The sequence below is a fragment of the Dermochelys coriacea genome, chromosome 4, assembly GCF_009764565.3.
Source record: "Dermochelys coriacea isolate rDerCor1 chromosome 4, rDerCor1.pri.v4, whole genome shotgun sequence".
Lineage (NCBI taxonomy): Eukaryota > Metazoa > Chordata > Testudines > Dermochelyidae > Dermochelys > Dermochelys coriacea.
In genome coordinates this window covers 131,333,277-131,361,189 of record NC_050071.1, presented here as the reverse complement: position 1 = coordinate 131,361,189, position 27,913 = coordinate 131,333,277, and the positions used below count along the sequence as shown (strand labels likewise).

The window sequence follows — 27,913 nt, the reverse complement described above, 5'->3', positions numbered from 1 at the left end:
GTGCATGTGTCAATAGCAGAAGGTAAAATTAACTCCTCAGCAACAGTGTGAGCTTTTTTGCAATGCAGCGTGCAACAAGGTAAGAGGCATGCAATGTTTGCTCACGAACAGTAAATACATGTTAAGATGCTTTTTTGGCATTTCCAAATCTGCTTTTTCGTTTAAAAAAATGAAGAGGCTTGTCTTTATAGCTAGAGTGCTTTGTCTCCAAAGGTCTACATAAATGTGATGGTTTTAGGCTTTAATTTGCTAACAGTTCACTGCAGATGACACACTGTGGTCTCTGTTCACCATTTCGGTCCTCGGTAAATGAAAACCCAAACTTTAAGTAAGCAGGGTTGTACCTATGATTACTTTTTCTTCCCAGGTTGTGATGAATTCCTACTATCATTGGTACTTGCAATTGCAACAGGGCAGTTTAAAAATTTATCCATTTCACTAACTAAAGACCCACTTTGTGATTAAAACACACTCTTCACTTGAAACTCTACACAGCACTCTTTTCCCATAACTCTTCCCGCCTTGCATTCAACTGCTAATCGGTAAGGCTAGGTCGTGGAGGTCACTGATTCCGTGATTTTATGTGACTTCCATAACTTCAGCCCTTGGTGGCGGGGCTCAGGGCTGTCAGCCCTAGGCAGCAGGGCTTGAGTGGCTGTGAACCTTTTGTACATTCATGCGACCCACTTTAGGTAGTGACCTGTGGGTTGAGAAACTGCTCTAGACACCAGATACCACACAACATGGATAATGAAAATAGTGAGTTGGAAATTAATGCAGTCACGGACAAAGCACAATGTACACATGAAATTGGTATTATATAAATTCCTAAAGTAAATAGATGTCTGATCATTCTAATGTAGGCTCTTTGATAACCAGAAGGTAGAACAGGTTATTTCGAGGGAGTTGATCAGTTATCTTGCTTTTCTAGTATTAAGTGTTTCATGTGAAAGGGTAAATGGATCTGCTTGTGTTAGAAAGCATTCTGTTTCAGAGTTCGCAAAAAGAAAAGGAGTACTTGTGGCACCTTAGAGACTAACAAATTTATTTGAGCATAAGCTTTCGTGAGCTACAGCTCACTTCATCGGATGCATTCCTGATGCTGTAGCTCACGAAAGCTTATGCTCAAATAAATTTGTTAGTCTCTAAGGTGCCACAAGTACTCCTTTTCTTTTTGCGAATACAGACTAACAGGGCTGCTACCCTGAAACCTGTTTCAGAGTTGTGATACATAGCTTTATTTTCAATGCACCTGCCTTGTTGACATACTCTGGAAGACGCATAGTATAACAGAAGCATAATAAACAGTCAATAAAAATGAAATAAACCACTGTCTTCTTTAAATGAAAACCTATTCTGAGGTTCCAATTAAAAAAAGAAAAAGAAAAAAAGCTTTGGGAGTGATGAGATGGGCAAAGAATAATATGGGCTCGCTAGAGGTCATATTAAATACTCATTGAAATTAAAAGATGACAAATGCAATATAAAATATAGACTGCTTGCTCATTTTAGTGACAAAAGTAAGTCTTGACTGCTTTTTACCCTCGTTAGCCCTGCAGAGATACTACTTTTCTTGTCACCAATAGAATTGTGAGACACTAAAAATTATGGACTGAATAGAGACACTGGATTTATGGCTTATTACAGCCATCTATAACCCACTAATAGCCCCTCTTCTCAGCTGCTTTCCCTGCCTTTTCCTCCCTGTGACTGGAAAGATGTTAACGGACCACTTTGCCTTGAATAGTCCCTTGAAATATGTGTTAACTTCTTTTGCAAAACAATCTGTTCCATCTTGCATTTAGCGGTAACACTGTGAGGTTAAGGTTTTGTCTAACACTGCACTTTCGTTGATAAAACTTTGGTTGTTTAGAGGTGTGGAAAAAAACACACACACACACTCCGAATGACAAAAGTGTTACTGACAAAAAGTGCTCTCTACTGCCTCTTGTTGGGAGTGGATTTATTTTGTCGGCGGGAGAGCTCTCTCCTGCCAACATAGAGCGGCTACACTTCGCACCTTTTAGTGGCCTGGCTGTAGTGGCACAGCTGTGTTGCTAGAAGGCACGTAGTATAGACATAGCCTTAGGCTACGCTATAGAGTTAGGTCAACATACGGCAGCTTAAGTTAAAGTAACTATAGCAATGTCTACACTTCAGTTTCGCTCCTGTCACTGTAACTGCCCTGCTATGCTGACTTAACTCCACCTCCAGAGTGGCGTTATTTCAAGGTCAATGTAGTTAGGTCGAAGTAGTGTCAGTGTAGACACTTTGCATATGTTGACTGTTCCTGGCTTTCAGGAGCCATCCCACAATGCCCTACACTGACAGTACAATCGATACAAGCACTCCTCGTGAGGAGGCACACTGCTGACCCAAGGAGCAAAGTATAGATATGCACAAGCAGTGTAATTATTACGGCAGCTGTATGCCAACGTAAGCTAGGTCAATTTAACTCAGGCCACGTGTACACTACAAAATTAATTTCCCAGACCTGAAGAAGAGCTCTGTTTAAGCTTGAAAACTTCTTTCTCACCAACAGAAGCTGGTCCAATAAACAATAATACCTCATCCACCTTGTCTCCTAAATTCCAGTCAGTTAGAATTGTGCAAACCCATTGAGGACATTGGGATTCCTGAGATGTCATTGAAGGGGTCATTTTGACTTGGAGCCTTTTATTACTGGTGGTGATATGCAGGAAGCTTGCTGTTTGCCCCTCAGAGCCCTAGTTGAGCTATAGGGCAACAAGAAACACGAGCACTGCAATAGTATTTGTACAGTTGCTTTTCAGAGCGAGGCCACCCATTGAGGTTTGTTCTTGTTACCAGGGGAGTAATTTATTGATGTATTATGTTCAAATAAAATTTGGTGAGCCAACTAAAACTTGTTACTTAGGTATTTAAAGTCACTTGTATGGTATTTTAATGACATCAGATACTATGTTTACTTAATGTGTTTTATTTCACTTTTTTAGATTAAATGATGCACCAATTCAGGGCTACACAGATCATGTTGGTAACAAAACTACCATAAGGATGACCTATCCAGAGGGAGCCCCACTTTCTGAAAATGAATATAACCCTCAGAGCTTGTTTGTTGTTGTCTTATTTAAAAGTGTCGATTTCAATTGGCTTCAAGCAATGGTAAAAAATGAAGCATTGGTAGGTATAAACAGTCGACTTATCACATGCGTATCTTGGTTTTCTGATGCACAGAAGACTGACTTTCCAGTCCAGTCACTATTTTACTGTATTGAATTCTTCACAAGCAGTCAGGGTGGATTGTTTTAAATCAGCAAGCAGGAAACTTTGATTTAAATATTCAGTTTTAATCCTTTGTATTTGTACTTCTGAATGATTTTTCTAAAGAAAGGTTGATTCTCATTGGTTGGTACAATGTGGTACTACTTTTCGCTAACCTGGAGGGTACACAATATTTAATGGCACAGAGAGTACACTTATAAAGTTTGCGGATGATACCAAACTGGGAGGGTTGCGAGTGCTTTGGAGGATAGGATTAAAATTCAAAATGATCTGGACAAACTGGAGAAATGGTCTGAGGCAAATAGGATGAAATTCAATAAGGACAAATGCAAAGTACTCCACTTAAGAAGGAACAATCAGTTGCACACATACAAAATGGAAAATGACAGCCTAGGAAGGAGTATTGTAGAAAGGGATTGGGGGATCATAATAGATCACAAGCTAAATATGAGTCCACAGTGTAACACTGTTGCAAAAAAAGCAATAATTCTGGGATGTATTAGCAGGCGTTTCATAAGCAAGATACGAAAAGTAATTCTTCCGCTCTTCTCCATGCTGAGTCTCAACTGGAGTATTGTGTCCAGTTCTGGGCACCACATTTCAGGAAGGATGTGGACAAATTGGAGAAAGTCTAGAGGAGAGCAACAAAACTGATTAAAGGTCTAGAAAACATGACCTATGAGGGAAGATTGAAGAAATGGAGTTTGTTTAATCTGGAAAAGAGAAGACTGAGGAGGGGATATGATAACAGTTTTCAAGTACGTAAAAGGTTGTTATAAGGAGGAGGATGAAAAATTGTTCTCCTTAACCTCTGAGGATAGGACAAGAAATAATTGGCTTAAATTTGCAGCAAGGGTAGTTTAGTTTGGACATTAGGAAAACCTTCCAAACTGTTGGTGGTTAATCACTGGAATAAGTTGCCCAGGGAAGTTGTGGAATCTCCATCATTGGAGATTTTTAAGAACAGGTTAGACAAACACCTATCAAGGATGGTCTAGACAATACTTAGTTCTGCCATGAGTGCAGGGGACTGGACTAGATGACCTCTTGAGGTCCTTTCCAGTCCTATGTTTCTGAGACATTTTATGCATTTAAGCAGTATGTGGTTTAACATAGATTTAGTCAGATTCTTAATTTTTATATTTTTGTTAGAAAATGCTGATTGACACATTTATATACTAGATTGATTTTTATTTTTTTTTTAGCAGTGACTTGTCTAGCTGTATTACATAGGAGATAGTATAGCTTAGTGGCTAGAAAACTGAACTGGGACTTAGGAGATGTGGGTTTAATTCCTGGCTCTTCCACTGGCCTATGTGCCCTGGGGCAGGTCACTACTCCATGTCCCTTAATTTTCTCATTTATAAAATAGGGATAGTGATACCATGACCTCATCTTTTATATCTCAAAACACTTTACAAAAGAGAAGTGCTATATAAGGACTAAGTGAATGTCATATTATTATTGGTATTATTTGGATGGAAATTGGAATCTAATTAAAAATGCACAAAAAATAACATTTTAAAATTTTTTTTGTTAAAACTACCTTAAATATGCTGGATACATAAGAAAAAAAGTATATCAACATTTTTTGCATTTAAAACTAATTGATTTATTAAACGACGACAGTATTATCTGTAGTTAATTGAAGTGATTTCTTTCTGGTTATCATATCCATCAAGATTTTATAATGGTAGCTCTTGTCCTGTCCCCTCGTGTTTATTGATAGATTAAAAGAGGGAAACAAGTTTTCTACTTTTTAAGCTTCCAGCTGGTTTCACAACTTTGAATGAATTAATCATTGCATTGAACTACTTGAATAAACTGAAATGAAGAAAATATTTTCTTTGCAGCTGCAGAAGGGGCTAGGTCTGTCAAAAGCTGGGTAACACTTCAACAAACCCGGGTTCTAGGTGCATAGCCAATGACTTCAATTAGTTCAGTGGTTTAGCTTTTCTGGCAGCAAACATATTCTGTTTGAATATTATTTTGATATTTAAATTATTGTAATACATTTTAATTTAGGCCTTAACATAGCATAATTTCAAATTTAATTTTAAATATATCTTTTTAAAAAAAGTTGAATTAAAATCAAATTTTGTTTTTTTTTATCCACCTTGCAAGCAATCTATTTGTTGCAGTACTTCTAGTTATTGTTCATGTCAGTACATAGATGTAATACTGTATGCTCACACTGGTGCCTTTCATCCAAGTATCTTGATTCTTTACATACACTAAACATCAAAATGCCTTATGTGCTCAGTAAAGTATAATTCATTTTGTATTTGGGTTGTGTGACTTGGTTAAGGTCGCAGAGCCAGGAACAGAAACCAGATGTTCGGACTGCCCGTCCCCTTCCTTACCCGCTAAACCACATCATGCTTGTTTAGGGGTGTTTGTGTTATGTGTAATAGATGTAAGGTATTACTGGTGTTGGTTACTGCCCTTCAAATTCTGCATGAAGATTCATTTGTTGCTTAATGTATGTTTAAAGAAACAGATCTATATGCAAGAGATACCTGAAGTATCGTATTTTATTGATTAGAGTGTTTATGCAAACATGAAATTCCATAAATTATTCATTAGCAATATATTTGATAGAAAATCTGTCAAGATATTTAGCAGTTTGTGCACATAGTATTATAGATAATGCAAAGGAAGGTTAAATTCTATGGTTTTGCAACCTGGACGGGTTTATGGAATGCTTTTAGACTTGCAGAAGTGACCACGACTACCAATTACTTTGCATATGCATTTAGGTGGAATATACTGTTTTATTACAGTGCTTGGCATTGTATGTTCTGCTTTTTTAAAAAAAATGCTTTAAATATAATACAAGTGATACTAATGAAGAAATTATCCTTAAGTTATCGTTTGAATTTAAATAATGGGGATAACTCTTAACAATCAATAATCATTCAGGGTGATAACAGGCAAACGTATTACATTTGTGGAACTTTGAGGAACTATTACTGTGTGATTTATTGGCCCCAAGCAATGTGTAATTTTATAGAACACCAGCACACCTTTAAGAAAAAATGGCACAATTTCACATAGCAGCATTATGTTAACAACTACCGAATGCACCCTCTGATCTGAACTGGATATTTGACTGACTTTGGTGGCTCTAACGTCATTTTATGGGCTTAAAGCTGCGTATGGTATATTCTAATGATGAAAAGTCCCTGTATTTTTGTAATATCAGAAGAGAAGTCACATTACAGCAATAGATACAACAAATATTTTTTATAGGGATTTGTTGGGAAAGAATGTACCTATGTCCAGAAAAGGTACCCTCTTCTTGAATCACTTGTCTCATTTGCTCACCATGACACAATTTATGGAGAGAAACATAAAATGAGCCTGATTCTGATCTTTCACCAGTTTAGCACCGGTGCATCTCTATTGACTTCTTTAACATTCTGACATATTCTGGCATGAGATCCAGCATTGGGCATGCTAAGTCTCATTGCTCTTCTCTCCTTCCATCCTACTACACTTGTCTTTAAATGTACACTGTCTGCTAGAAATACAGTTAATTTGAAAATGTGAGTAAAATAGTTTCAGGTAGGGTGACCAGATGTCCTGATTTTATAGGGACAGTCCTGATTTTTGGGTCTTTCTTTTATAGGCTCCTATTACCCCCCACCCCAGTCCCGGTTTTTCACACTTGCTGTCTGGTCACCCTGGTTTCAGGTCCTACACCTGTTTGCACGTCACTCAGCCAACTGTTGTGGATTTTTGATCATGTTTTTCCTCTCTTTTCAAATGCTTTCTCTAGCGTGTTGCTGTGGGAAAGCCCAAATAGAGGCAATAGGGATGGGTGAGTGACTGTCCACGGAAATGCAGTCACATGTTCAAAGTAAATGACCTAATCAGATAAAGAATTGTGCGCTCGCTCGCTCTCGCTCTCTCTCTCAAGTATTATTTGTTTAAAAGAATTCAGGCATTTGGAAATTATTCATCAATGTCCTAGTAAGTCTTTTGCATAAATCATTTGTGATGAGATGTGGACAATCTTATGTTTTAATAGTATTGAGTTACATGCTATGCCCCAGTACCAATTTGTCATGTCAAAATGTTTCCCTAGTTTTAACTGATTTTTTTTTTCCTCTTTAGCCACTATGGGTGCGACTATTTTTTTGGAAGCAGGTGGCTGAGAAAATTCCTGTACCACCAAAACAGTTTCGCATTTTAAATCCGATCATTGTTAAAGAGACTGCCTTGGATATACTACAGTACCCTGAGCCTCGATCTAAATTTTGGGGCTGGGATAAGGTAAGATACCTTTTTTGGGGGGGGAGAGGGCGGGGATGCTGTATAGATACATTTAACTCCTTAGAAATCTAATATGACAAGATCAAATAAAAAAAATGTGGCCTTTTTCATTCAGTGTAGTCTCTTTGTGCAATTTCTCAGTAAAACATCAGTCTTTTCTTCTCAAACACTATTTGTATTTTCTTTAACATTCTCTATTAAATATTTGTAGAGCAGTGGGGTTCAGCGTTCTCATTAATTATAGAAAAAGTAAAAATCTAGGTCCATTTTAGTTTTTAAGTTAGGGGTTAGGCTTGTTTATGTTCACGTAAGGTGACCTGCATGTGATGTGGTGTGTGTGTGTGTGTGTGTGTGTGTGTGTGTGGTTTTTTTGTTTTAATAAATACCCCAAAGTTTTAAAAATAAAGTACTTCTGTGAAATGCATTAAGGATGCAGGTCTTCTCAATACCATGTACGTGTGGTAGCCCATGCACTGCATTTAAGCATTCAGAACGTAAGGCTTTTTGAATCATTTGTGTGTTCCTTTTTTTGCTGAGGAGGATTTTGCCTACGAATATGTTTACACTACACTGTAAAAATAGGTGAGTTCTTCACTTGGGGTAGCTCACTTGGGTCAAAATAGCAGTTATTACAGCAATCAGTGTGTAAGCACCTGGAGGATAGTAGGATAATAAGAATGGATTTATCAAGAATACATCATGCCAAACCCCAATCTAATATCCTTCCTTGGCAGGATAACTGGCTTTGTGGATGTGGGAGAAGCTGTAGATGTGAGATGCCTTGATTTTTATCAAGGCTTTCGACACATGACATTCTCATAAGCAAGCTAGGAAAATGTGGGCTAGATGAAATTACTATAGGATGAGTGCACAGCTGGTTGAAAGACTGTACTCAGAGTAGCTATCAATGGTCAGCTGTAAAGCTGGAGTGGGAGCTATAGAACATAAGAACGGCCATACTGGATCAGACCAAAGGTCCATCTAGCCCAGTATCCTGTTTTCCGACATTGGCCAATGCCAGGTATTCCAGAGGGAATGAACAGAACAGGTAATCATCAAGTGATCCATCCCCTGTTGCCCATTCCCAGCTTCTGTCAAACAGAAGCTAGGGACACCATTCCTGCCTATCCTGGCTAATAGCTATTGATGGACCCTATCCTCCATGAATTTATCTAGTTCTTTTTTGAACCCTGTTATAGTCTTGGCCTTCACAACATTCTCTGGCAAAGAGTTCCACAAGTTGACTGTGCGTTGTGTTAAGAAATACTTCCTTTTTTTTTTTGTTTTAAACCTGCTGCCTATTAATTTCATTTGGTGACCTCTACTTCATAGTCTCATAGAATATCAGGGTTGGAAGGGACCTCAGGAGGTCATCTAGTCCAACCCCCTGCTCAAAGCAGGACCAATCATAGAATCATAGAATCATAGAATATCAGGGTTGGAAGGGACCCCAGAAGGTCATCTAGTCCAACCCCCTGCTCAAAGCAGGACCAAGTCCCAGTTAAATCATCCCAGCCAGGGCTTTGTCAAGCCTGACCTTAAAAACCTCTAAGGAAGGAGATTCTACCACCTCCCTAGGTAACGCATTCCAGTGTTTCACCACCCTCTTAGTGAAAAAGTTTTTCCTAATATCCAATCTAAACCTCCCCCATTGCAACTTGAGACCATTACTCCTCGTTCTGTCATCTGCTACCATTGAGAACAGTCTAGAGCCATCCTCTTTGAAACCCCCTTTCAGGTAGTTGAAAGCAGCTATCAAATCCCCTCTCATTCTTCTCTTCTGCAGACTAAACAATCCCAGCTCCCTCAGCCTCTCCTCATAAGTCATGTGCTCTAGACCCCTAATCATTTTTGTTGCCCTTCGTTGTACTCTTTCCAATTTATCCACATCCTTCCTGTAGTGTGGGGCCCAAAACTGGACACAGTACTCCAGATGAGGCCTCACCAGTGTCGAATAGAGGGGAACGATCACGTCCCTCGATCTGCTCGCTACAATCCCCAACTAAATCATCCCATCCTAGGGCTTTGTAAAGCCTGACCTTAAAAACTTCTAAGGAAGGAGATTTCACCACCTCCCTAGTGGTCCAGTGTTCCAGTGCTTCACCACCCTCCTAGTGAAAAAGTTTTTCCTAATATCCAACTTAAACCTCCCCCACTGCAACTTGTGACCATTACTCCTCGTTCTGTCATCTGCTACCACTGAGAACAGTCTAGATCCATCCTCTTTGGAACCCCCTTTCAGGTAGTTGAAAGCAGCTATCAAATCCCCCCTCATTCTTCTCTTCCACAGTCTAAGCAGTCCCAGTTCCCTCAGCCTCTCCTCATAAGTCATGTGTTCCAGTCCTCTAATCATTTTTGTTGCCCTCTGCTGGACGTTTTCCAATTTTTCCACATCCTTCTTGTAGTGTGGGGCCCAAAACTGGACACAGTACTCCAGATGAGGCCTCACCAATGTCGAATAGAGGGGAATGATCACTTCCCTCGATCTGCTGGCAATGCATACATCCCAAAATGCCATTGGCCTTCTTGGCATCAAGGGCACACTGTTGACTCATATCCAGCTTCTCGTCCACTGTAATCCCTAGGTCCTTTCCTGCAGAACTGCTGCCGAGCGATTCGGTCCCTACACTGTAGCGGTGCATGGGATTCTTCCATCTTAAGTCTAGGACTCTGTATTTGTCCTTGTTGAACTTCATCAGATTTCTTTTGGCCCAATCCTCTAATTTGTCTAGGTCCCTCTATATCCTATCCCTACCCTCCAGCATATCTACCTCTCCTCCCAGTTTAGTGTCATCTGCAAACTTGCTGAGGGTGCAATCCACGCCATCCTCCAGATCATTAATGAAGATATTGAACAAAACCGACCCCAGGACCGACCCTTGGGGCACTCCACTTGATACCGGCTGCCAACTAGACATGGAGCCATTGATCACTAGCCGTTGAGCCCAACAGCTTTCTATCCACTTTCTATCCACTTCTTGTGTTATGAGGAGTAAATAACACTTCCTTATTTATTTTCTCCACACCAGTCATGATTTTATAGACCTCAATCATATCCACCCTTAGTCATCTCTTTTCCAAGCTGAAAAGTCCCAGTCTTATTAATCTCTTCTCATATGGAAGCCATTCCATACCCCTAATCATTTTTGTTGCCTTTTCCACTTCCAATATATCTCTTTGAAATGAGGCGACCACATCTGTACGCAGTATTCAGTATTTATGTAGAGGCAATATAATATTTTCTGTTTTATTATCTATCCCTTTCCTAATGATGTCCAACATTCTCTTCGCTTTTTTGATTGCCGCTGCACATGGAGTCATTGTGGATAGTTCTCTGAAAACATCCACTCTAAGATCTCTTGAGTGATGACAGCTAATTTAGACCCCATCATTTTATATAGTTGGGATTATGTTTTCCAATGTGCATTGCTTTGCATTTATCAACATTGAATTTTATCTGCCATTTTGTTGCCCAATCACCTACTTTTGAGAGATCCTTTTGTAGCTCTTCATGGTCTGCCTGGGACTTAACTATCTTGAGTAGTTTTGTATCATCTGCAAATTTTGCCACCTCCCATTTACCTCTTTTTCGAGATCACTTATGAATATGTTGAATAGGACTGGGCCCAGTACAGACCCTTGGGGGACACCACTATTTCCAGCTCTCCATTCTGAAAAGTGACCATTTATTCCTACCCTTTGTTTCTTATCTTTTAATCAGTTACCAGTCCAAGAGAGGACCTTCACTCTTATCCCAGGACAGCTTACTTTGCTTAAGAGCCTTTGGTGAGGGACCTTGTCAAAGGCTTTCTGAAAATCTAAGTACACTATAATTCACTGGATCCCTTTGTCCACATGCTTGTTGACCCCCTTCAAAGAATTCTAGTAGATTGATGAGGCATGATTTCCCTTTCCAAAGCCATGTTGATTCTTCCCAACAAATTATGTTCATCTATGTGTCTGACAATTTTGTTCTTTACTCTAGTTTCAATCAGTTTGCCTGGTACTGAAGTCAGGCTTACTGGCCTGTAATTGCCAGGATCACCTCTGGAGTCCTTTTTAAAAATTGGTGTCACATTAGCTATCTTCCAGTCATTTGGTACAGAAGCTGATTTAAATGATAGGTTACAGATGACACTTAGTAGTTCTGCAATTTCACATTTGAGTTCCTTCAAAAGTCTTGGGTGAATATCATCTGGTCCTGCTGATTTATTACTGTTTAGTTTATCAATTTTTTCCAAAACCACCTCTAATAACACCTCAGTCTGAGACAGTTCCTCAGATTTGTTGCCTAAAAAGAATGGCACAGGTTTGGGAATCTCCCTTACAATCTCAGCCATGAAGACCAAAGCAAAGAATTCATTTAGTTTCTCCGCAATGGTCTTATCGTCCTTGAGTGCTCCTTCAACATCTCTATCATCCAGTGGCCCTACTGGTTGTTTAGCAGGCTTCCTGCTTCTGATGTACTTAAAATTTTTTTTGCTAATACTTTTTTAGTCGTTTGCTAGCTGTTCTTCAAATTCTTTTTTGGCCTTCCTAAATATATTTTTATATTTCATTTGCTAGAGTTTATGCTCCTTTCTATTTTCCTCACTAGGATTTTAACTTCCACTTTTTAAAGGATACCTTTTTGCCTCTCACTGCTTCTTTTACTTTGTTGTTTAGCCACAGAGATACTTTTTTGGTTCTCTTCCTATATTTTTTAATGTTGGCCATACATTTAAGTTGTGGATTCATGCTTCATTCGTTAACTTCTGTTTCCTTTCATTGTTGATGCAGGGCCGACACAGGACCTAGTACTGTTCAATATTTTCACTGATGGATAATGGGGTGGAGAATGTGCTTCTAAAATTTGTGGATGACACCAAGATGGGAAGAGGTTGCTAGTACTTTAGAGGACAGGATTAGAATTCAGAAGGACCTTGACAAATTGGAAAAGTGGTCTCGGATCAATAAGATGAGATTCAATAAAGACAAGTGCAAATTACTACTCCTAGTACAGTAGTTCTCAAATTGAGTACGATTCAACAGTCTTCAAACGTGATGCAGTGCTAAAAAGGCTAATGTTGTTCTGGGATGTCTTATATATGGATTGTAGTATGTCAGGTAATTGTCCCACTCTATTTGGCATTGGTGAGTACTCGAGTACTGTGTTCAGTTCTGGTCACTGCACAGTAAGAAAGAGGTGGACAAATGAGTGAGAGTTCAGAATGGAGCAACAAAAACGATAAAGTTTGGAAAACCTGATTTATGAGGAAAGGTTAAAAAAGGGGAGGGGGCATATATAGTCTTGAGAAAAGAAGTCTTCAAGCATGTTGTAAAGAGCTATTTTAAAGAGGACCATGATCAGTTGTTTTCCCTGTCCATACAAAAAGTAGTTGACTTATGCTGCAGCAAGGAAGATTTAGGTTAGATGTTGGAAAAAAATTTCTAACTATAAGGATAAATAAGTAGTGGAAGAGGCTTCCAAGGAAGGTTTTGGAATTCCTGTCATTTGAGGTTTTAAGAATGGGTTAGGCAAACACAGCAGGGATGGTCTAGCTATACTTGGTCTTGCCTCAGTGCAGAGTGATGGTCTACGTGACCTCTAGAGGTCCCTTCCTCCCCTATGTTTCTATGACTCTGTGACCACTGATAAAGGAGAGAGATGTTGTATTGAAAATGTTTGTTTTTCTTTTTAGAATGTTCCCACTATTGGGGTCACTGCAGTTGTTCTGGCCACACATTTATGTGATGAAGTGAGTTTAGCAGGATTTGGATATGACCTCCATCAACCCAACACACCTTTGCACTACTATGACAATCTCTGCATGGCTGCAATGGAAGGACAAACTATGCATAATGTGACAACTGAAACAAAATTCCTACAAAAACTGATCAAAGAAGGGATTGTGAAAGACCTCAGTGGAGGAATAGTGTGTGAATTCTGCAAAAAAACAAGCTAATGACTGGAACTGAGAGCACAGACTGGATTAGAGGTTCCTGCAGCCTTGCTAGCAATGGCCCTTTCAGTGCTCTCATCCCACAAAGACTTTGAAGAATCTCTGTTCTTTGTATTTCTGTTGCTTTTTAATGTCAAGTTGAATTTGTTGTATTTTTTTAATTTATTTTGAGTCCAGGTTTTTACCTTGCACACTTTTGTGGGTAATTATCAATACAGTTTTCAGTTTAGAGAGATTCATTTAAAATGTGTCATGTTTTAAGCTGTCTGAGGGAAAACTGAAAATTTAAGGGTTTTATATGTGAAAGGCACTCACAAACCTAGGTGTGTGTTGCCTAATCTGGGGAGAGCAGAATTGTTCCCACTGAAGTGATGTTGCCTTTGTGGGTCCATTTGTCAGTACATGAATCTTCTGTGCATACAAAGAAAAGAAAAGGTGTGTGTTTTCTAAGTGAATTTGCTTTGTTGCTTGCAGGTTCCCTATTCTTTGTGGTAGATCATCCACTTGTGTAACCTTCAACAAATATTTAAACTACTCCCTTTCTGTGCTGATATTTTGGGGGTGGGGGTGGGGTGGTCAGGGAAGCAGGAAAGAGCAAAACTGATGTGGCAGTGGAGCTGAACAGTAAGTTCATTCATGCCACATCTAGTCATGCCTGGTATTTAAATCATTGATGGGTGTGAGTGCTTTAGGATTAGAATGCTGGCTACTTAACCACTTAACACATTTGGACCTGACCATGTTATAACCAGATTTAGGCTACAGTAGATATCTACATGAGCCTAAACTCTTCTCTTTCCCATTCCTGGCTCCCAAACACCTGGTCATAATATGGTTGGGTCACAAAGTTTCAACATCATTGTTACAGGAACAGCATCAACACGAATTCCAGTCCTTTTTGGGGAGGGAGGTAAAAAGTAGTGTTTGAGGGTACACCTGTCCTTTTGCTATTTTATAAAAATGTTTTACTCCTTGCTGCTGTGTGAAAGACCCACAAACTAAATGGAAACTTACTATGTAGTAGTCGGAGTGAAACTGACTACAGACAAAGTAAAAGAACGGAAGTATTTGATTTAATCTCCTTAGTGGTACAATAGGTATTAACTTGCAACAGTATTATGTAAAATAAAAATTCAGACTCAAATATAGTTTAAGTTGATAGTGGCCCTTTTATGTTGTGAATATGGTGTATGCTTCTTAATTGGGAGGGAGAGAGTGGAATTGTTTGCTTTGCAGGCCACCAAATAAACTGGCAATTCTGTGTGCACAAATAACTTATGAAGAAGAAATTGCCTTCGAGGAAGTAGTATTATCTACTAGCACTGTACAATGTCTGCTAAGTGCAGATTGCTTTTAAAAATTTCTGTATAAATGTACTTTCTAACGATCGGAAATCAATGCAATTGAAAGAAAGCGGGACTGTATTTTTGTGAGCAAGTCTAAGCTGTTTTGCAAATAACAGTTGTGGTTATTGGACTGCTTGCTTTTGAGTGCTGTCGTTACTCAGAGCGAGTGAAAAATATTTTATTTGAACATGAAATCTTATCAGAAAGTTAATAAGTGAACAGGTGAAACATAATTATATGAATTACAGGAATCGCTTTTGACTTTCCAGGTGATAAACCTTCCTGTTATCATATCACAAGTTCCTTATCATATGGTAAAATACACTAGGCATATTTTTAAAATTAGCATCAGGTTAAATTGCATCAACAAAATAAGATGTGGGAATGGAATATAGTATTTATACTTGCCGTGAAGAGTGAGTCTAATGGATGATCGTGTATGAACGCAGAAGTTGCACTGGCTATGGTTGTAGAGAGACAATAAAACAATGCCAGTTTACAAAGTGTAACACAAGATAATGGCTATGAGCCTCATCTTTCCTAAGCACCCACACATCCCCTAAAGTGAATGATTAGAAATCACGCTCTGTGTGTTCAGGGCTCCATTTGTGCAACAGCAATAATATTAACCTAACTTCCTCCTTGTAACAAACTAATTTTTGTAACAGCAATAAATTTCTAGTCCATGTTTTGTATGCTTTTAAGTATAGATCAAACTGTTTACTTGAAAATTACTGATATGTAAAGTTTTTACAGATAGTGTTTTGTTTAATATAACATGTTGATTATTATCCCCTTATAGTTAAGATGAAAGCAAGTTACCTTAACTCCATTCAATAGTACTGAAATATGAAAGGGTTTGGGAAAATTCAAAATGTGCATATGGACAGTAATACTCTCAAGTCTTTCAAAGTGCTGTTACCCAAAAGTTTTGTTGTACATTAACTGTTAGTTCACCAGGACTTCTCACTGTTATGACTTAAGAATATGAAAATGTGAACTTAATAGAATGAAAGTATTATTAAAGCAATCAATAGCGTCCTTTGAGGTTTTCCATTTATCATCAGCTCTACAAGATGCTTTAATGTGGGTTTAAACTGTAATCCAACTAACTTTGTCAGTTGTGATCAAACTTTTTTCTCTGTAGTAGTAAATATTATGTAGAATACTCCTTTGTGGACTTGACCATTCCTGAAACAGCAATGGAATTCAGGCTGTGAAAAGCAATAAACAGATGGAACCACTTTCTATTTATGTAGTTTCACAGGTCGCAACGTATTCAGTCTTTTTCATTAAGAATTATATATAGCTAGAGAGTTCACTGATCCAGTTTAATAGTCGACATGAGATCCCAGGCAATCTAGAAAGAGGAGACCTTATGGAATAGTGCCTCATTTCCTTTCACTTATGCTTGATTTAAGATTAATTTCATGAGAGTTATTCTTGGATCTGCTTGGTGTACGTGAGAATTGGTCCCCTACTCACAGCCAATGTGCTCTCCAGCTTCTTGAGGCTAATGTAGATGAGAATATATTTGTCTTCATTGCAGCACTGTCCTTAGCGTTCTAAATGTGTTTACATGTGATTCACGTGTAGTGAAATTTAAAGAATTTGTGAGTGAAGATAAAGTAACCTTACATTAGAATTTACCTTTTATAATAGCATTATAGTGGGAGGAGGCACAGATGCATATTCAGAATCAGTGCAGTCTGTATGCTTTTTTCATTAACTGGATATGTTTTTACTTTGGTGTCTAGAACTTTGTTAATTTTTCAACTTTGAATGGTGGTAGGTTGTTACCTTGCAGCATCTGAAAAATGCAAAACATGATATACATGATGATCTGTTCAATCTTAAAGTATTTAGACCCGTAATCTACTCTAAACTACGTTTTTAAAGAGGGCACTAGCTTGTCCACCTAAAAATATATTTTATTAAAAAAAATCTTTAAAGTAATTTTAAGTTTAGTTCATATTTGGGGGGTTATTTAGCAGATAGCAAAAGAGACAAATCTAGGAACAGCTCAATTATTTTGGCTTAGAGGTTGCCCATTCCAATTTGCTTTCACAGATTTTCACAATTTTGTGTATGCAGAGTATGGATCTCATTGCTGTGTGTATGTACAGGAATCCTGCATGTAACCTGATTGGCTTGCCTCCAGATGAAAGCAATGTCAGCTTGGGATTTTTGTATGGTAGTGCTACTTATGATTAGTTTGTACAGTGCTATGAACATGTAAAATGCTGATATATGTAAAATGCAGGCAAATGGAGTAGTGTAAATACAGAGTGAGAATACTCTACAAAGCATTTAGTCTCCATGAAAGATCTGTAACCCAATGGTATTCAAATGGGATTATGACCCAGTCTTGAGGTACTTGGAGATGTTAGAGACTGAATGTAGACCAACCTCTTCTGCCAGTGGGTGCTGGGTGGTAACTTAGTGTGGCAGCCTGGTCTTGAATAAGAGGTAACAGAGGAGACCAACTGACCTAGAAAGGAGAGATCTGAACAGAAAAGAAGCATGAGGTGGCTTTTGTCACCAGGCCTTGTCTTTCAGCCAGCTGAGGCAGGGAGGTTGCTTGAAAACTGCTTCTTTCAGAGGTGACAACAGAGACCACACAGAAGTGGTCAGGTAGCACCCTTTCTCTCTCCCACCAGCAGCAGGGATTTTTGCATGCACCTCTGGTTCCATAAGCAGTGGGATCTCTTCCTTAAGGCTGACTTTCCAGAACCTTACCCTTTTGCTCTCCTTTTACCAGAGAGTGACTCTGACTATCTTGGAGAGCATAAGCCTTATTTTCTATGTAACTAAGGCTGTGTCTACGCTATAAAGTTTGGTTGGCACAAGTAACATCTGTGAACAGCCTCCAGAGTTTGTATGTTGCTCAGGTGTGTGCACACTTGGCTGTTGCCAGTGCATACTTACCGGGAGTGTTTGTGTCGATGTAAAGTTAGGAGCAACGCAGCCCAGTGTGCCTCATGCCACTGTCTGGCAAAATACCTTTTGTGATATTTTTGAGTGCTTTGTGGAATAGCCGTGATTTGTCTCAGGATTTCTTTGAGATGGGGTCAAGTTCACACCATGCCACTTTCTTCATCCCATAATATTTTCCACATCTCATAATTTTTGCATTGTTTTTTAAAAACTCCCTCAGTTCCATGCAGTGCTTTGCCATCATTTCTCTGACAGAAGCTTGAACCTCTTGAGCTCAACAGAATTCTCACATGCTGACTGAAAGCTGATGTGTATATAGTGGGGGGGGGAAATGCCAGGTTGCTGATGACATTGATGGAGCAGCACCACACGTAGCCAGACAAGCCAAAGAAAGGAAATTGAGCACTCGGAGAAAGGAAAAGCGAATGCTGACTCTACCTTTGTTTGATTACCTCTGGCTGAGCACAGGACACTGTTCTGATGTGGGTTGTGTGCCATACAACCCTTTTTAGAACTTGTTCCCTAACCTGTTAGAAAATAACACTATACCAGTAAAGCAAAGAAGAGTCCATACCTTTGTCTTAACTTGCAGGTGGGCCAGGTGCCATTTTTTAAATGGGAAACAAAGGTGGCTTGATGGCGGGGAGGGAGGTGAGGTTTGAGGGAGAGGAAAAGCAAAAAACACATTTCAAGGAATAATGCATGTACACACTTACCCAAGCTCCCTCACCCTTCACGAGCAGGCTCATCTCTGGTTTTTTTAGAAAGGGAGCAATTTTAGCCTATTTCTTTACTGCATTACACTCCAGATGGTGGATCAAATTCAGCCCTGTTCTAATTTCCTGGACTGTAATGGAGATAAACCTGTGGTATAACAGGTCTGTAGCGTTGATGCATTCTTCCAAAGCCCAGGGCTGTTACGTTTCTTGCAGTCATGCTCAAAAGACATAGGACTGGAAGAGCGCTGCAAGAGTCATCAAGTCCAGTGCCCTGCTACCACAGGTAACCCCATTTTATAATTTGTGTTCCAGACCTCCACTCCTGATGGCTAAAAACCTAATTTCCAGCCTAAATTTAATAATTGTTACTTTTATATCCATTGTGCCAACATTGCCCTTTAGCTTAAATAGTTTTTCTCCCTTGCTGCTATTTACCTCCGATCTATTTACAGAGCGTACTCATATCCCCTGTTAGCCTATGTTTTTTGCTAGGCTGAACAAGCAAAGTTTTTAGTCTCCACTGATAGATATATTCTCCTTTATCTTGATCTTCCTAGTAGCACTTTCTTCCCCTGTTCCAGTTTGAATTCATCATTCTTCAATGTGGGTGACCAGCATTGTAAATAGTATTCCAGATGAGGTCTTACCAGTGCTTTGTACAATGTCAAAGGGGAGAGAATCAAGTGGTCAAGAAATCAAACTTGAAGAAACTCTGGAGAGTTCACACTCTGTATAACTGGGAAGACCATGGTTTTTCTCGCAGCTCAGACCCAGTCTGAGTGGAGGATGTGCTGCAGGATTTATTGGGAATCAAAAGTGAGTTCAAACTACCACTTACTATCTGCACTGAATACTGCTGTTAAGAATTTTGTAATCTGGGCAGGGCTAATACCAATATCTCCATATAATGCAACTTGCCATTGTTATTTAAGTAGGGCTAGGGGCAAGAGAGGAAGTGGGCTACAGATCGGCATTGCAAAAACAGGATCAACAAATTCTTTCCTCACTTGCATAAAAGTCATGTGGCTATTACCTGCTGCTTTGGCCACTGTGCCCTGAAAAGTTCTATGAACGAACTGTTTGTACTTGTGCATTGCACTAGGAGACTCAAAGTGGAGAAAATGCAGTGCCAAGTGACATTGTATGGATTCATAGAGTTTAAGACCAGAAGAGGCTATTTTGTAATCTCGTCTGATCTCCTGCATGTTATAGGCCATTAAATTTCAACCAGTCACCCCTGTAATTGAACGCAGTAACTTGTTTGACTAAAGGATATCTTCAGAAAGGCATCCAGTCTTGATGTGCGGACATCGAGATGGAGAATCTATCACTTTCCTTGGCAATTTTGTTCCAATTGCTAATCACAGTAGTTTAGAAATTTGTGCTTAATTTCTTATTTGAATACGTCTGGCTTCAGCTTCCAGCCATTGGTCCTTGTTATGCTTTTGTCTGGTAGATTAAAGAACACTTCAGCACCTGGTATTTTCTCCGTGTGAAGGTACCTATATACTGTAATCAAGTCACCTCTGTCTTTTTGATCAACTAAAGAGATTGAGCTTTTTAAGTCTGTCACTGTAAGACATTTTCTCCTGTCCTTGAATCATTTTTGTGGCTTTTTTCTGTACCCTTTCCAATTTTCCAGTATTCTTTTTAAAAGGACACCAGAACTTCATGCAGTATTCGAGGATTGGTCTCACTGATAGCATATAAAATCCCCTCCTTATTCCTGCTCGCTACTTCTCTGTTTATACATTGTTTATGCTACAGCATTGCACTGGGAACTCGTGTCCAGTTGCTTCTCCACTGTGACCCCCTATATCCTTTTCAGAGCCATGGCTTTCAAGGCTGCAGTTCCCTGTTCTGTAGATAGGTCCAGCATTCCTTGTTCCTAGACGTTTCATTTGCATTTGGCTGTATCAGAACCAACTTTCTTTGAATGGACCAAGCTTACTATGCGATCAAGATTGCTATGCATGACTGCCCTGCCCTCATCATTTACCATTCCAGAAATCTTGGTCATCCCCAAATACTATCAGCGGTGATTAAATATTTACTTCCAGATCATTGATGAAAATGTTTAATAGTGTCAGTCCTAGTATGAATGCCTTCGGAATGCCATTAGAAACGTCGTCCTTCAATGATGATTCCTCGTTGACAACTACTTTTTGAGATCTATCAGTGAGCCAGCTCTTAATCCATTTAACATGTGCTTTGTAGTTATTGTTTAGTGCCACTTTTTAAATCTGAATGTGGCATGGTACGAAGTCAAAGGCCTGACATAAATCAAAGTATGTTATCTCTGTGCAGGTACCTTAATCGAATTTCTAATCTCATCAGAGTAAAACCAGATTTGTTTGACAAGGTCTGTTTTCAATAAAATGTTGAATTGGCATTAGCTGTATTTCTATGCTTTAATTTTTTTATCAGTTGAAGCACACGTGTGTGGGTGTGTAATTTTATATTACTGGTTGGGACTGTCTTTTGTTTGCTCATATTGAATGTTATCAGGCCATGTGAAGGTCAAAAAAGATTTAGATAAGTCCCTGGAGGATAGGTCCATCAATGGCTATTAGCCAAGATGGTCAGAGCTTCAAGCCCATGCTCTGGCTGTGCCTAAACTTCTGACTGCCAGAAACTGGGACTGAACAAGAAGGGATGGATCACTTGAAAATTGCCATGTTCTGCTCATCCCCTTTGAAGCATCAGGCACTGGCCACTGTCGGAAGACGGCATATTGAGTTAGATGAACCATTAGTCTGACCCAGTATGGCCATTCTTATATTCTTTAAATCATTGGTCCCTAGGCAATCAACATCTTCATGTGCAGTGACTAATTCATAAGGTCCAAAATAGTTACATCATGTTGGTTGCAATACCATTTGTGTTAGAAAATTATCTATAATTTTTTAAAAACTTTAATGAACATGTCCACCATATATGCATAATATCTCCTCTTTCACTACAATTTCTCCAACACTTATCCCCATTCAATCCATCCATCCATACTAATATGAGGTGCCACAGAAACAGTATCTTAAAGAAATTTTCTTTTATTGTACTAGAGATTGAGGTTTCTGGTCCTCTTTTTCCAGATCAAAGTCCATTCCTCTGTAGTAATTTGTATATCCAAATTTCTTTACACCTGTCATATATGTGTACTACTTTATTAGAAAAGCATCTGCAAAGATTGTTTTCTAATTGACATGAAGCCATAATTTTAATAAAAGTTAGCTTTCTGAGTAAAAAAACTTTCCTAGAAAAGTTGAGAAACCTAGTGCCTAACTTGAAGGTACTGGTACCATGGGAGAGTGGGACCATTGAAATTAGTTTTGATTTTTAAAATAAGTTAGAAAAGTTTCTTTGATGAACAGTTGGCCAGCCATATGTATTCTGTGACTATCCCAGTTTTTAAAAACTCTCTGATTTGTGACTTGGGTATTATTTGCAATGGGTGTCATTGATGAAGGAAAAGAACTAAAGACCTGCTTTCCCCCATCCTCCTCCTCCCCCCGAGTAGTTCTATCCTGTAGCTTTTGCTAAGTGATGTGTGTAAATTTCCAGAGGGCATGTTTTTTAGTAGTCCATGGTAACCTAGTAATTGTGACGTTTTTGGGCCCTTTGGGGTGTCACCTGATGTGCTGAGATACCATTGAGTCTGCCTATTATGTCAGATTGGGTCCCCTTTACCTGGCCTTGCTGGGTTAGGCTCACAAGCCTCTTCCAGTCAAGCACACAGGCAGGGCCACACCCAGCTGTACAGAGAGACAGAGATCCACTCAGGAAAGATTCAGCCTTAGGGGCTTGCCCCAACACTCTAGTGCTCACTACCTCTAGAGGGGTACAAACCCAAAGGTTTTATGAAATTCGCCCCCTCCCTCAACATGGAGGGAGATGTGCACAACTTCTCTCACCCCCGAGTTAGAAATTACGAAACTGGGTTTAATTAATAAACACAACAAATTGTATTAACTACAAAAGGTTAATTTTAGGTGAATATAAGAGATTCTTGCTTCCAGGTCTTTTTCAGTGTCTATTAGGGTGGGGAGGCAGAAGAGCACCTTGATGATGTCACTCCCCTGCCTTATATAGCTCTTGTGTAAGGCGGGAACCCTTTGTCTCCTCATGGAAAACCACTGGCATTCCAAAAGGGGAAGTGGGGTATCCAGTGCCAGGTGACTCTGACCCCGGTCTCTGCATGGCTGTGGCAGCCATTGCTTGTAGGCTGTCTCCAGCATCCACAGGAAGACTAAGCTCTTTCACAGTCCGTTGTCTCTGCTAATGGCCCAATAGTCCTGTCTGGCTTTTCCATTGTTGTACCTGAAGGGCTGGTTGGGGTTGACACCCAAAGCAACACATTTGAAATCAGACGCAGTTATTTTTCCTAACTTCGGATACAGAAAATGATACAGGCATACAAATTGGATAATCACATTAAGTAAATCATAACCTTTCCAATGATACTTTTATAAGACCCATTTTGCATAAAGTACATCTCAGTTATGTCCTATTGATGTCATAAGCATATTTTCATAAAGAAAATATGGAGTGAAACTTCCCAGTAATATTTACATTGCAACAGTTTTCTTGTTCAATAATGACTCAGTATTTGGTGAGATTAGAGCACCCCTAGTCTGCCAGCCGGCTTACTTGTACCATATAGTATTTGGAAAAGCTAGACTACCCAGGTTTAATGCACTGTTATTCCATATAAATTCTAACATTCTCTGTATTCCTGCTAGTTTTATGTGGGATAATTAGAGGAATATTTTGAAACAAAAAAAATGTCCTTGGTAAAATATTAATATGATTGTGGCTGTTCTTCCATACCAAGAAATTGCATACTTCCCTCAGCACTCCAAATCTTGTTTTGTTTGCTGAAGTAGTGGTTTAATATTTAAATCATGCAACTTTTGTAGGTTGTTTAGAGACCTGAATTGGCTGCCCATTAGTAACTAAATGTTTTCTGTAAGTATGACTTCTCAGAGTCTAGTAAACGTATAGCTACCATTTTAGTTTTGGCATAATTTATTTTAAAGCCAGATGCTTTTGTGAAATAATGGATTGCTTTAGATACTAATTTCAGGGAAATATTCAGATGAGCTAAAAATATTACATAATGTACACACAAAGCTATTTTTAATGTATTCCTGCAACTTTTATTCCTGTGATGCTGTGCTGTTAAGATCATATCCGCAGTTCCATGACTTGGTCAGAAACCATTCTGTGACTCCGGTAAAATTTCTTCTGACGGGGTAGAAGGTGGGTTGCAAAGATCCGCATCAGAACTTTGCCTGCAATGGCTAGGAGGGAGATACCATGATAATTTCCACAATCCACTTTATCCTCTTTCTTGGGTCACAATCAGGGCATCCCTCCTTTCACTGGGTATCTCCTCCTTTATCCAGCTTTTAAAGATAAGCAGGTAAAGCTGCTGAATTAGCTCTGGTCCACTGTCTTTAAAGATTTCAGCGGGGATCCCATCTAGACCTGCTGCCTTGTTGTTGTTCATCTGCATTGTGTACCTCATACAAATTGGGAGGGTCTCCGAGCTCATCCCTAAATGGTCGTTGAGGGATTTGCTCAAGGACTTCATCTGCAACCATAGAATTACAGTTAAGGAGACCTTCAAAATGTTCTTTCCAGCAAGAATTGATAGCTTCATTTTCCTTCAGAAGTGTAGTTCCGTCCTTAGAGTGAAGAGGATTCATACCATGACAAATTGGCCCATAAATAGCTTTGGTGGCACGAAAGAAACCATAGGTATTGTGAATGTCCACAAGATGTTGGAGTTCTTGCACTTTCTCAGTCCACCATTTGTTTTTGATTTCTCTGGTTTTACATTGGACTTCTGCCCTCACCTTGGCATGGACTTCTCTCTTTATATTACAATTTATGTTGTGCTGCCAAGCATGGAATGCCATTCTCTTCTCACTGGTGAGTTGCTCAATTTCAGCATCATTCTTGTCAAATCAGTCCTGATGTTTTCTGGTTTGGTAGCCTATGGTTTCCTCACAGGCATTGACAATTACTGCTTTCAACTGGCTCCAGTGTTCCTCAATTTCTTCCTGAAACTCTGATGGGAGCTTTTCTTCTAAGACTGCTGGGAAGTGAAAAGAAAAGGAGTACTTGTGGCACCTTAGAGACTAACAAATTTATTTGAACATAAGCTTTGTGAGCTACTTCATCTGATGAGGTTAGCTGTAGCTCACGAAAGCTTATGCTCAAATAAATTTGTTAGTCTCTAAGGTGCCACAAGTACTCCTTTTCTTTTTGCAAATACTGACTAACACGGCTGCTACTCTGAAACCTGCTTGGAAGTGGTCACGCTTAATAGTGTCATTCAAATCTTGAACCTTCAACTTGCGCATGACCTTCTTTTGCAGCCTCCATTTGGGAGTGATCTTAATTTTCATTATGGATCGAATAAGATGATGATCAATCCAACAGTCATCAGCACTTATCCTTGCTCTTGTGAGAAGTATGTCACTACAATCTCTGGCATGAACTATGATGTAGTAGAGGAGATGCCAGTGTTTTGACCGTGGGGGTGTCCAAGATGTTTTGAACTTTTTCCTTTTGTCGGAAAAGAGTGTTCAAAATAATTTCGTGTTCAGCACACTTGGTCAGGAGCAGAATTCCATTTTAATTGCTTTCGCCAACTCCTTCTTTCCTGATTGTTCCTTTCCACAAGTCTGATTCTCGTCCAACACATGCATTGAAATCCCCCAGAGGGATGATCTTGTCTTCTGTAGGGGTCTCTGATAAAATTGATTTCCAAGTGAGAATCTTCCTTTACATTCTCATCGGCATCCAGTGTTGGTGCATAGGCACTCACAATAGTTGCCTGTTGATTTTTGGTGAGCCTCAATCGGAGTGTCATAAACCGCTCATTGATGCCAACTGGTACCTCAAAGTGGTACCGTACAAGCTTGTTCTTTATAGCAAAACCCACTCCATGCAATCAGGGTTCATCTATAGATTTTTCTCTTCCAGAACTAGGTGCATCATCCTTTCTCCTCTCCCACCTGTCCTTCATCAGCTCTTCTAGTTTCAGACAAAGCAGCAATATCGATATTAAACTGACTCAATTCACGAGCAATAATGTCTGTACCTTGCTCTGGTCGGTCACTGTTTGAGTTGTCCATCAGGGTACATATATTCCAAGTTCCAAAGTTGAAAAGTCTCTTACATTTTCTACCGCTGAGGTGGTGATCCTGCTGGATGCAGCTTTCCAGCCAGGAAAAACAGGCAAGACTATTTTTAGGGTACCTTTTCTAACCCCCTCCCCATGTGGGATGAGCAAAGTGGATCCTAAAAAGGACTGCTCAGTCTTGGGTGCAGCTGCCAAGATGCTCCATCCTTGAGCAAGACGACTGTATCACACATCCGCTCCTGTGTGTCAGTCTGTGACCAGGAACTTCCGGATTTCACTGTCTGTTTCCATCGCCACTCGCCGATCGCCACCAGACTTTTGACTTGTGCAAATGTTATTTTCCCAAAAACTGGAATATGCCTGGGTGAGACTTCTTTTAAAATAGGGAGACTGTGCATAACAGTCACCACACTATCCTTGATAGATAGAGGACTTGAAACCAATGGCATGGACACCATGATGATTGGAGATCCTCTATCTGCAGCAGCCTTCATCCATCTTCACAGCCATTGTAACATTACACAACAGAAAAGTGTTGGGAGCAAAACTGACCACTGTACATGGCTTTTTTTGATCTAACTAAAGCCTTAGATTCAGTGAAATACCGTGCCCTTTGGACTGTACTTTCTAAGATTGATATATTTATCAGGACATCCAATGTCCTCAAATTGCTTCATGATAACATGAAAGCAACTGTTCTGAGCAGGACTGGCTCCCAGAGTGAACCTTTCAAAGCACAAACAGGAGTCCAACAGGGCTGTATCATTGCTCCAACCACATTAATGATTTTTATTGCTGTCATTCTTTATCTAAGTGCTGGGAAGCTTACAGCTGGCATTGAAATCATTTACAGTACAGATGGAAAGCTGTTCAGGCTTAGCAGACTGAAATCCAAGAGTAAGATTTCCACATCATCTATTGAAGAATTTCAGTAAGCTGATGGCAATGCAATTTTTGCCCACTCTGAGAAAGATCTTCAAACTATCTTAGGTTTCAGAGTAGCAGCTGTGTTAGTCTGTATTCGCAAAAAGAAAAGGAGTACTTGTGGCACCTTAGAGACTAACAAATTTATTAGAGCATAAGCTTTCGTGAGCTACAGCTGTAGCTCACGAAAACTTATGCTCTAATAAATTTGTTAGTCTCTAAGGTGCCACAAGTACTCCTTTTCTTTTTTCAAACTATCTTGAATGTGTTTGCTGATACTTACTCATGCCTTAGTTTCACTCTTAATATCAAGAAGACTAAAGTGCTCTATCAGCCCTCTCCAAATGAGGTATTACATGCCACATATATCAAAATTAATAGAGTGGCACTGGAGAATGTCGATCATTTGCTCTACCTTGGAAGTCATCTTTCATCCAAGACAGATATTGATGCAGAAATTCAACACTGCCTGAGCTGTGCCAGTGTAGCTTTTTCTTGTTTATGGCACAGGGTTTTTGAAGATCACAACATTCGAACAGACACCAAGCTTCTTGTTTTTCAAGCCGTTATTCTCCCAGTACTGTTGTATGGGTCCGAAACTTGGACAACCTATAAACAAACACCACTTGAAAGTCCTTGAGAAGCACCATGAATGCTGCCTTCGTAAGATTCTGAAGATCAAATGGGAAGACAGGTGCACCAATATTAGTGCTCTGGAAGAGGCAAAGACCACAGTATTGAGGCAATGATCATCTGTCAGCAATTCTGCTGGACTGGTCAAGTTGTCTGGATGCAGACCATTGCCTCCCAAAACAGATCCCGTTCTCTCAGCTGAAAGAAGGGTACTGTAATGTGGGTGGACAATGGAAGCATTATAAGGACTTACTGAAAGACAACCTAAAAAAGTGTAATATTGACATTGGCACTTGGGAGACTCTTGCCCAGGATCGCTTAAAATGGAGTGAAGTCCTACATGATGGTCCCCTGCATTTTGAACTTGCTTGCTGACAAGCTGAAGAGGACAAGAGGGGCAGGAGGAAAGAGAGACTGGCTAGCAGTCATGGTCAACTGCCTCCTGCTGAGCCTGAAAACATCTGCCCTCATAGTAATAGAACTTGTGGTTCAAGGATTGGCCTTATTAGCCATCTGAGGACTCATAAGTCCCATGGAAGATGATCATACTTGGTAACGATTGATCGCCCATCATCATTCCTGTGATAGATTAATGATTTCTTGTCTTCTGTGAAGAAAGGCTCCATGGCCAATGTGAAAAGTAAAGGAGACAATGGACATTCCTGCCTAGTTCTCCTATGTAATTCAAACAGGGCAGATTTAACCCCATTGATTGGC

At 39.6% G+C, this 27,913-nt stretch overlaps 1 protein-coding gene across 8 annotated transcripts in view; it reads left to right on the top strand.

The window, feature by feature from the left end:
• ST3GAL5 (ST3 beta-galactoside alpha-2,3-sialyltransferase 5) overlaps positions 1-20,881 on the top strand; it is a 60,184-nt gene extending 39,303 nt beyond the window's left edge. For all 8 annotated transcript variants that reach the window (XM_038399573.2, XM_038399569.2, XM_038399563.2 and 5 more), the window contains 3 exons: positions 2,976-3,162; positions 7,384-7,542; positions 13,224-20,881. In XM_038399573.2, the coding sequence (XP_038255501.1) occupies positions 2,976-3,162; positions 7,384-7,542; positions 13,224-13,487 (610 nt within the window). In that variant the 3' untranslated portion in view covers positions 13,488-20,881. The remainder of the gene's footprint in view (positions 1-2,975; positions 3,163-7,383; positions 7,543-13,223) is intronic.
• Positions 20,882-27,913: the final 7,032 nt, after the last annotated feature.